Below are 11,267 nucleotides of genomic sequence, written 5' to 3'. Positions count from 1 at the left end.
CCATTGAGGGACAAGTGAGAACGAGAAAGTGCCTTTGGACTAACAAAGTGTTATTGTGGCGTATTGTAAATGAGGGTTATTGGACGTAAAGGGTGTGTGGGGATTGCTGTTTAACAGCTACTGTAACATCTCTAGTGCCATTGGTTGACTTCTGTTCTTCTGTTTGCTTAGTCTTTTTCTTGTGTCTTGTCTTATCCCAGATTTGGAAATCCAGAATTTTTATTTTTAATATATTTTTTTCAGCAACAGGTGTGTTCTGTACCACAGGTGCTCCTAAACAGTTAATTGTCAGTCGTAGTGTGACGACTTGTTTCGCTGTTGGCTCGTTCTGAATCGTGAGCGCGCGCAGGAAGAAGACGGAGGAGCGCGCGCAGGAAGGAAGACTGAGGAGCCTCTTTCTCGGCCTGCAGGAGGGGCTGAAGGTGACTCTCTTCTCGGCTGGGATGCAGAGCGAGCTGCTGGGGGTCCGTCCGTCCGGCCTGCTACACGGTCCTGCTCCGGGAATAACGACACACACCTGCGGGGGCTTTAAGCATTAACCAAACCCGCGAACCTGCTGCGTCTGCTGGCCATTTCCTTCTTTGTAAAGGACACAGCTAGCAGCTAGCAGAACATAGGGGGTCTCTCTCTCTCTCTCTCTCTCTCTCTCTCTCTCTCTCTCTTTCTGTGTGTGTGTGTGTGTGTGTGTGTGTGTGTGTGTGTGTGTGTGTGTCTGTGTCTGGCTGGGCTCCGGTGGTGGCTGTGCATGCATGTGTTCTGCACCGTACGGGCGGAAAAAGCGCCCAAGATCTGCAGGGAGCATTTTTCCCATCAGTAAAGTGGCGCAGACGGAGCCGGAGCGCCGGGAGAGCACGGAGGAGGCCGTGGACGGCAGCAGGATGGTGAGTACTGATAAGTCACCTCTGTTAATGTTTAGCAAGTGGTCCGTTTTAAGTATGGCACTGCACCAAACGACAGGTCGTTTTATAGAGCGGTTGTTTTTTTTTTTTTTTTTAAAATCATGTGCAGGTGCAGCATTGGCGCAAAAGCAGTCTGGCATTGCCAGACCTCAGCACAAGTGCTGAGAATCATTTTAAGGCTAGACTTTTGCATTGCCTTCCATTGGAAGATGATATTCTGTATTTGTTCTGGTTTTAATCAGCAGTCGCTTTGTTTTCCTCCAGACAGTGCAGGAATTCAACACCCTGGTAGCGCTGTACCGGGAGCAGGTGATATCCGTCGGGGAGATCTCCGCCGACTGTCCGTCTCTGCGGGCTCAGATGTACAACACCCGGTCCAAAGGATGCTCCATGGCCCGGGCTGCACACCACGACCTCACCCTCGTCTCTGTTTCAGGGTAAGAACGAAATAAAGCACAATTGTTATTATTGAAAGAAATAGGAACATCCGTTATTATTAAACATTTCATCTGTCCTTCATTGTGAGTTTCCAAGCACGTAACCTCCTGAACCCTCCGGAGCAATTCATTTGATGGTAGGCTATATCATGCCTAAACAATTATAAAATGAATACTTGTTATCCTAAAAAAAAAAAAAAAAAAAGTTACTGACAACAAGTGATTGACAGTCGAGCAACAGAAAATAAAAGATAGAATAGGTATTGATATTCTCAAATAATGAGATAACAAGTAATGCAGTAAACAGCTGAACAAAACACAATAAAAACAACAAATAAGGTAGGCTACAGCACAGCTGGAATGGGCACAGCTAAAAAGAAAGTGGCGGCACGGTGGCCCACATAGATATACAGTATACAGTATTTCACAAAAGTAAGCACACCCCTCACATTTTAGTAAATATTTCATTATATCTTTTAATGGGACTACACTGAAGAAATTACACTTTGCTACAATGTAAAGTATTAAGTGTACAGCTTGTATAACAGTGTAAATGTGCTGTCCCCTCAAAATAAGCCATTAATGTCTAAACCGCTGGCAACAAAAGTGAGTACACCCCTATGTTAAATTCCCATAGAGGCAGGCAGAATTTTTATTTTTAAAGGCCAGTTATTTCATGGATCCAGGATACTATGCATCCTGATAAAGTTAGATGATAAAGACATCCAGCGGAACTTCCGTCGGCTACGGAGCAATCCCGGAAGTGGAACGTCGTGGAAATAGACTAGCCTAAATACAAAGTCCACATTCTCCTTCTCTGTTTGTCTGATTGTATCTCTCTCTCTCTGTTTTCCTTGCTCCCGTCCATCCTCTCTTCCTCTCACCCCTCCTCTTCATGCTGCAGCCTAGAGGACGGAGAGATCCACCCGGAGATCTGTCGCCTCTTCATCCAGTTGCAGTGCTGCCTGGAGATGTTCATAACGGAGATGCTCAAATCCATGTGCCTGCTGGGGGTGCTGCAGCTGCACAGAAAAAGTACCATCACAAAAAACAAATCACAATATCAACATGCCACAAAATGTCAAGACGAGGAACATACAAGGGTGATAAAAATCCACGTCACTTTTAAAAGCCAGTTTCTAAAAAAAGAAATGGATCAGCTCGGGCAGATGTCGGTGAACTGTAATATTTGAAACACGTTCATGTAATTCAAACCAAGTCAAATGAACGTCATTCAAGTAATTGGGGGATTTTAATGAAAATCACACAAGCACAGATTCATTCGGTCGAACCACCTCCGTGTGCATCACATGGCTACCATGACGACCGTGGCTCTAATCAATTTATTCTGTATTGATTTGGTTTCAATACTAGATGTCACTGGAGACACCTGCCCGCCAATAAGGAGAGAAAAAGCCCGAGACACACAGAAGACGCTTTGATGTGACAGTAGAAATAGCACAGGTGTAAATAACGAAATGATTAATGGTGGATTCCACTTAGCTGCTTCAGTTTGAGTTGATTGTGCATGCTGGCTCACTGTCACACGGCCACAGCTTACTGGGACACTGGAATAGGACAGAGCCATCATTCATGTTAACAGTAACACCTGTGCTTTTCCTGCTATGACAAGTCCAAATGCGTGCAGTGAAAAGGGCCTGTAGCTACAATAATCACGCATTGAATTTATTTATTTTTTTGGGGGGCGGGGCAGGCGAGAGCCCTGCTGGGGCCAGTCACCGACTGATGGCAGCATTACTGTAGAGCCCAATGGTTTCTGTGATGACAGAATCATGGACTGACTTGTGAAAATGAGAATTAAAAAATCTATTTGACAGATTCCACAGGGGCCCTACATAAAGTCAATGCTTTACTGGACATTTGAAAATATGACTACATCTAAGTTTCCAAAAACGTCTCAAAAATACATTAAGAAATAATTCCCAGTGGCTTAGGCCTAGTGGGCCACCAGGCTTACAATACACTGGGGGGGGGAAACCCTGACATTAATAACTTAAGTAATGAATCAACCTAATAGCATGATTGTTAAAAAATGCATGCAACCTGAAATAGTTTCCAAAAACAAAAGGCCAAGCAGAAACTGGTTACGTAAGTAGCTGCTGTGCTGGGATTCAAGGCTGCATCTCAGTACTTCCCAGGCAGTAATCCAGCCCCTCACAGATGCTCTGCCCGATACAACCTGGTTCAGTTTTAGGCTTTCTTTTTTATGTGGGAATCAGATATACAGGGCCTGAATTGGTCCAAAATGTGCCAGTACCCTATTTCAGCGGTTTCATGACATGATCATTTCATACGTCTTGAATATATTTATACTCGTACGGATATATTAAAAGGGCGACCCCAAATAATCGACTATTCAACGGTTTGTTCTAAGGAGCCTGATTCGACTGCCAGTCTCACAGTCGAATCGTCACAGTGTCTGAAAATGTGCTTATGAAATAATGGGTCATTCCATTTGGGCTTAATGGGGGGAGCTGGATGTCTGATTTTACATACAATTGCTTGGTTTTTCCCAATAAATCATAATATATATATATATAGCCTATTTTGGTATAAACATCAGCCTATTAATAATACTGTTAATACCAATTACAAGTAAGGGTACCCATGTGGACAAAAAAAAGTGCCAGTACTCAGTACTGGTGAGTACTGGCCCATTTCAGGCACTGCTGACATTTAAATATTATGTTTTCCCTCCCATTTTAAACTTTAACCCCTGAACAGAAAACCCCCACAACAAAAACCTAACTGAAAAATAAGATTATACATTTAAAAAGGCACACATTGGAAACAGAAGAGCACATAACTGTAAGGGTGAGGATACATTTTGTTGACCATTAAAAACCTGCAGTGAACAAACAGAGGAATATTAAGCATTGATCTCAACTTATGAAATGTGACGACCTAGTTTCTTAACCTTTTCTAAATTCTACTGCATTTAGTACATACTAGGATATACTTACATGCTTTATTTTGTAAGACAGAATTTCTCCCATCTTCCGCACTGTGCCTCAATTCAATGCAGTTTGCATTTCAAAATCCATGCATTCAATTATTTAAATCACAAGCAAACATATATTTCCAACTTTTAAGCATTGCGCATGAAAAGTATGTCTGGACATCTGACGATGCAGTTATTAAACAACTTCGATTGCATTTCAGTATCTTTCCCCCTACTATTATTTCGACTTGAAATCCTACTTGTTAATATCTATTTAAAGTATATTTATTGTACCTCACCCTTCGTCAGATCCCATGCTTTCCTGGCACTCGTTTCAGAAATTAGTTCTTAGTTCCAGTTCTTAGTTTTACCTAAAATGCAATTTCAAACTGCGTATTCAACATCAATGCGTCTAAACATAGTTTTAAATGCAATCGGGCCCCTAAATGTTTCTGCTACTGTTCAATGATATCTGAGGAGATCAGAGTTCAGGTCACACACAGTGTTGAAACAGCAGAGGGCAGTAGAGAGCTGTCAGTATGCTCAACGTATGCGTGCGCTGCAAAGATTAATCCATTAGTTGCCAACAATTAAATTAACCGTCAGCTGTTTTGATAATCGATTCATCGTTTTTAATGTTAAAAAGACTGAAGAAAATTCTCTGATTGCAGCTTCTTAAATGTGAATGTTTTCTAGTTACTAGTTACCTCCTCTATGGCAGGGAACTGAACATCTTTGAGTTGTGGACAAAACAAGACATTTGAGGACGTCATCTAGGGCTTTGGGAAACACCGATCCCCATTTTTTCGCCATTTTCTGACATTTTATTGACCAAACAACTAAGGGTGCACAATTCAGAAAACGTCACGATTCGATTCAATGTCGATTCTTAGACTCAAGATTCGATTAAAAATCGATTTCTGATTCAAAAACAATTCTGGATTCAAAAAACAAGTCACAGCATGTAAATGTAGTTACTTTTCCCATGTGATTGTGGTAGACATACAATTTAAAAAATAAATAAATAAATAAATGGATTTTTGGAATTCTATCAGTCGATTCAGAATCGGTAGAGCTTGAATCGCGATACGACTGTGAATCGATTTTTTTTTTTTGCACACCCCTACGAACAACTAATCGATTAATCGACTAATCGAGAAAATAATCAACCGATTAATCGACAATGCAAATCACTGTTTGTTTCAGCCCTTGTGTTTGATTTTTTTGATATAATCTGTTGTTTAAAAAGATTATTTTTAAAGAATCAAATCTGTTATATTTATAAAAAACTAATTAAATGATGTTCATGTAGTTTTGTTTATTTCGATCACATAGACACACAACATTACATAAATACATAACATTAATGGTAAAAAAAAACAAAGTGTCATACAGTGTCGTCTTAACTCGTTTATAATCAACGCTGACCGAGAAGGTGTAGGTTGAAGCATTTACTTATAACACCTACCCTTTTTACATTCTATTTTATTTATATTTTGTTCTTAGGTCCCTCAGAATCTTTTCAATCTCATGGAATGTGTCATTCTTCATTTCTGTATGTTATATACATATTATCACACATTATGTGAGGAAGATATGAAACAAAACAAAATACATTCCCATTCATATACACATTGCCATACATGCCTTACTTTGTTTAGCATCTTCTTTTTTTGTATTTTTCTTTAGATCTTTGTAGCGTGTTACACATTTTCATTTCCTCATCCAAAAGATTCCACATGTTTACGCCGTTTGCCGATATGCATCTTTCATCTGTTCATAATTTGACTTTGAATGATAACTTTTCAGTGAACACGCCTAACATACAGTCCCTGCAGGGCCACAACATATTTCACGTTTCGAAAAAGAAGAATTCACAATATGTGAACGGATGTCATCCATTGCTTAAAAGATGTAGCTGCTGTGAGTGTGAGTGTGCTGATGTCTCTGTTCGGACCTGAAGGAACGGACTCTGAGCCGAGGTTGGACCTGAGGATGGATGAAAGCTCGGACGTTCCCATCCTGGAAGAGCGATCGTCCTCCCCCATCGACTTTCCGCAGGAGCAGTGGCTGGTGGGGATGGATATTCAAAATATAGAGAGGTACACCGACGGCACCGGCTTTCTTAAATCCGTACTTACACTGAAACACTGTATTGTTCTACTGCAAATGAGTGGGTGTTTCTTTGTTTTCACAGAGATATGCGAGAGATGCGAAACCTACTCAGCAAAATCAGGGACACGATGCCATTGCCACTGAAAAACCAAGGTGTGTAATGTTTGTCAGAGATGACATTTGTGGCATTAGTGTGAATTGTGAATACCCATTGCAGCACTATACAATACCTTCCATTGTCCAGCACCATGGACAGAGAGCGCGGGTCAAATTATCATTAGTCACTTGTTTAACCTTAACAGAAAATAAAGAAATGCATTGAATTTCTAGTCGGTAACGAGTGGGTGTTTAAAACACAGCAAAACAAAAGGACAATTTTGGCACAAAATAGGCACATTTTTTGCAGTTTCAAAGACCTAGACCTAATTTTCAGTTGTTGAATATTCATCCGTACCGGGGGAAAAAACACCTACAATCACAGGCTGTCAGCCACTTATGTAAAGCAGCTGGGAAAAATGGCTTCCATGGGCGCCTGGGTAGCTCACCTGGTGGAGCGCGCACCCATATGTAGAGGTTTACTCCTCGACGCAGCAGCCGCTGGTTCGACTCCGACCTGCGGCCCTTTGCTGCATGTCGTTCCCCCTCTCTCTCCCCTTTCATGTCTTCAGCTGTCCTATAAAAATAAAGGCCTCAAATTTTTTAAATGTCGAAAAGCACTGACACTCATATTCACTAACGGGCATAATATGGACCTATCAGAGGTCTATTTTCTTCTCATAGACCAATAGGCCTGAGTGAGTGCATACTGTTTATACTATAGATTGTAATAATACATGCATGCAATGAGCATTCAGTGCAATACTTTCAGTCTCATATTGTTAGCTGCTCAGTTGCCATACGCCAACATTCAAAAAACTCTTCAACAGGTGCTGGACCAAAACAGGAAATACAGTATCAAGGCAAACACAATAGTGTGACCTGCAAACCCGGAATGCATTTTTTTTTTGTTAATAAAAAGATTAAAGGAAGGATTGAAAAAAATGTATATAAGAAATAAAGCAATACATTATTATTTAAGGGATGAGGAAGAGGGAGCAGGTCATTATTGGCGCATTAGAACCTGGACAGGTTGATGCAGGAGCCCCGCGCTACTCATACAGAGCTCACCGGCTGATGACGGGACGGTTAACTTAAAGGTGCAGTAAGGGATTCTGCACAAAGATTGTTGATATTTGAACTCAACTGCCAAACAAGTACAACCCCCAGAAGCTCCGCCCCCCAGATTCACGGACAGATAACCACTGGCCGGCTGGCACATTCACATGCTGCCGGCCCCCTCCCCCCTACCACCAACTGACGCCGCCTGTTGCTGATTGGCCGGAATACTGTTTTGTGGCTTGTGCACTCCTTTCTGTTTGTTTTCCATTTACACAGCCAGGTCTGTGTATTAACACTGGATTTGTTTTCCAGCACACACAGAAAATAGAGAGCTAGGTGACCGTGAGGAGAGATTCACTAAATTTGACAAAAAGTGTATTGGATTCACTTACTATACCTTTAACTAACGTAACTTAATCACTGATGAGCACGGCTCTCCGGCGGAAGCCACGTCGCCCCAGTGAGTGAGCTAACCATGGAGCTAACTAATGCTCCGTTTGCACTGTTGCTATTAGCGCTGTTAGCGATCCCCGTTTCCTCCCCCACTTCTCTCTCCTTTTGATCCGGTGATCAGCGGGTAGGAGCTCCGTATGAGCACAAATATTGATTTTCAAACGATTTTATTGATTTAAAAATGGTCCTCCAGAGTCTATGATCAACTCTATGGGAACTCTCTGTTTTACTTAGCAACGGTCTTTTATACGGAAATATCAGACCCCAGAATGTCGTGATTGACCAATCACAATCAAGTATTCAACCAAGCCGTGTAATAAAATATTATGTATACATAACTGCTCACAAGTCTAGTGTACATCAGGTACAATTAAGACCATGGACACACGTCTTTTTTGAAGCTGCCATTCATTATTATTAATTATTACATTGAAAAATGAGTAAACTGTGTCTTCAGAAAAGTCCTGAGCGCTTTTTGAAATGCCAGCGCCGAGGTTTCTTTTTCAACTTGTCTTTTCGAAGTTTCAAAAACTTTTCTGCACAAAACCGCCCTACGTCAACGCCCTCTAGCTGACCAATGACACGCGGAGTAGCGAGACCTGTCGTTTCTATAACAACAGGAAAACATGGAGAAGGTGCCGATAGATCAACTTGTGCTAGTGTCGGAGCAGAGCGAGCGCGGGTGCTCCCTGTTGAAGGAACTTTGTTTGATCTAACTTTAGCACCAGCGCCGCTCCCTCTCTCTGTTCTTTCTCTAGATTGCTCGACCACTTTGTTTTATCTCGCACCGCTGCACATAGCGCTCTTGGATACTGTAGCAGTAGCTGTTGTTATAGCAACAAAAGACGCTCTCGGCTGCTTCTTGGAACCGTAACGCTGCCAGCCTTTTTCTTAACTACAGAAGCGCCCTAGTCAACTTTTTCTTTTCAATAAAAGACGGCAAGTGTAATCATGGCCTAAGGGTTCCAGTGACACTCGGCTTTGGCTACATTTACTTTGCTTTGTTTTGGTTTAAAAACGAAAATCTTTTGCTACGTTTACACCTCGCATTCACGCTCCTCTGCCATTTCAGAGCCCCTTAACCTGAGACATTTGAAAAGACTTCTGACTCCGTTTTGGTTTAGAATCTGCGGGGTTGTGTTGCAGTCTCAACGGCTGCAAACGGAGACCTTTGGCAACACCGACACTGACGACAATGTTTCACTGCCTGATTGGGTCAAGACGTCTCGCTCTCTGAGACTAAGCTACTAACGTTACTATGGCAACTACCAGCAACGGGCAGAGTATATGTCACAAAGTAGACATTTTATGTCCTTTAAAATTCCTAGGCTTGATAACACACACACACACACATACAGAAACGTTTGTTTTTAGTTTTAAAATGGTCTTCATATGGTTTCCTTTTCAGGGGCAGCAAATGTACAAGTACATGTTTGTAGTGGACAAAAAGACAGAAGATCTGACTTAAACAGTCTATGACGCATTCTGTAAAAAGGGACTACAGTCTTTACCCTGACGGCGGCGGGGAAGGGGCTAGTGGCACCTGCATTGTCCAGTCCGCTCTTCCTGATTGGGGCACCCGTGCAATGCCGGTGGGCCGATCCGCCAGACGTCCTCTTGCGCACTTTTCGGTGTCGACAGCCTGCCCCTTTTTGCTTGGGTCCAGCTCGCTGTCCAGCCCGTCTAACCTCGCGCCGTCCTGCACCTCCGGAGCGTGTTTCGGTAGTTTTCCACCACCGTCTAGTCCCGCGCCACCACAGGTCGTTTCCACAGCTCACTCTGCTGCTGCTCTTCCCCACCAGAACACTTAGCACTGCCTCGATCTTGCGTATAACCCCGTCATTATGAGACGCGCTACTGGTGTGTCTGGAGCGTGTCCTCATGCCAATCCAGTATCTCCCCTGATTAGGAGATGCGCCTCAGGTGTGTTGGGAGGAGTCGCAGTGTCTGTGCCAGGCAAGCAAAAACACAACCAAAAGCGAAACACCGCAATATATACATTACAAACTAGCTAGGAAAACACTAGCTGCCTGGCTACACATGCTGCCTCCTGTTTATGCCCAGTATATGAGACTCTTCATGAGATATGCGGTTTGGGCGTGTTAGTTTAAACAGAGATTAGTTCTTCTACTGGAGCTAAAAAGCACGGAGATCGCTTTTGGCTCAAAAACCACAACGTAGCGATGTTAATTGTAGCCTTTGTCTCTTTGTAATCAAGCATAATCATCATACTCCTGCTCTGTTTCCATCACAAAGTGTCTTGTCTGTTCCAGATGACAGCAGCTTGTTGAATCTGACTCCACACCCGCTGATCAGACAGAGGAAGAGACGCTTCCCTGGCCTCTGCTGCATGGTGTCTGGCTGAGCACCTGAAGGCAGCACTACACTCAACACACATTTTCGTTTTTGTTATGTATATAAGAGAGTCATTAATCCTATTTCATTCAATTCTTTATTTAGTTACCTTACCCCCCCCCCCCCCCCCAATATTATCTGAAATTGTAATCTTGTAGTACCTGTTATCTAATTCTATGGCATTTGTCTTTTTCATGTTGATGTTAACTTTTTTTGCTGGTTGGTCATTTTTAGTTCTTCTGCGACGGACTCACCTCGTTTAGGTGTGTTTAGGGGGTGTGTAATTTCGGGCTTGGATCAAAGTTGGGTTTGGTTATTTTCAAATGTATTTTATTAAAGGTCCCATGACATGCTGCTTTTTGGATGTTTTTATATAGGCTTGGTGCAGAATTACAGCCACTAGAGCCAGTCCCACAATGAGCTTTCCTTAGGATGTGCCATTTCTGTGTCTGTAGCTTTAAATGCTATTGAGGAGGAGAGAGGGGGGGGGGGGGCAAGTTGGAGGGGGGTGTGGCCTTGACCAACTACCACTTTGCTTGTTTTCAAGCCATGATGTCTCTCTCTTTCTCATGGGCGGGCCAAATTCTCTGGGCGGGCAAAGCAGAGAAAGGGGAGGTAACCTCCCTCTTTATGATGTCATAAAGGGAAGATTCCTGATTGGCCCATCTGAGCTTTCATTTTCTCAAAGGCAGAGCAGAATACCCAGGGCTTGGTTTACACCTATCACCATTTCTAGCCACTGGGGGACCATAGGCAGGCTGGGGGAACTCATATTAATGTTAAAAAACCTAATATAACGGGAATTTTTCATGCCATGGGACCTTTAAGGCATCTTCCGAGTAGATGGTACAGTACATGCTACGGCTGGGTACCGCCAATGATTTCCCG

The 11,267-nt window shown here is 42.7% G+C and overlaps 1 protein-coding gene across 1 annotated transcript; it reads left to right on the top strand.

The window, feature by feature from the left end:
- The first annotated feature begins 346 nt into the window (after nt 1-346).
- LOC144531018 (regulator of G-protein signaling 7-binding protein B-like) lies at nt 347-10,734 on the top strand. The gene is made up of 6 exons (XM_078270887.1): nt 347-881; nt 1,164-1,336; nt 2,241-2,371; nt 6,262-6,400; nt 6,496-6,566; nt 10,298-10,734. The coding sequence occupies exons 1-6, from the start codon at nt 750-752 to the stop codon at nt 10,387-10,389; spliced, it is 738 nt and encodes a 245-aa protein (XP_078127013.1). The 5' UTR covers nt 347-749; the 3' UTR covers nt 10,390-10,734.
- Nucleotides 10,735-11,267: the final 533 nt, after the last annotated feature.

This window comes from Sander vitreus, chromosome 16 (genome assembly GCF_031162955.1).
Source record: "Sander vitreus isolate 19-12246 chromosome 16, sanVit1, whole genome shotgun sequence".
In the NCBI taxonomy this organism is placed as follows: domain Eukaryota; kingdom Metazoa; phylum Chordata; class Actinopteri; order Perciformes; family Percidae; genus Sander; species Sander vitreus.
This window is presented reverse-complemented; position numbering and strand designations above follow the sequence as displayed.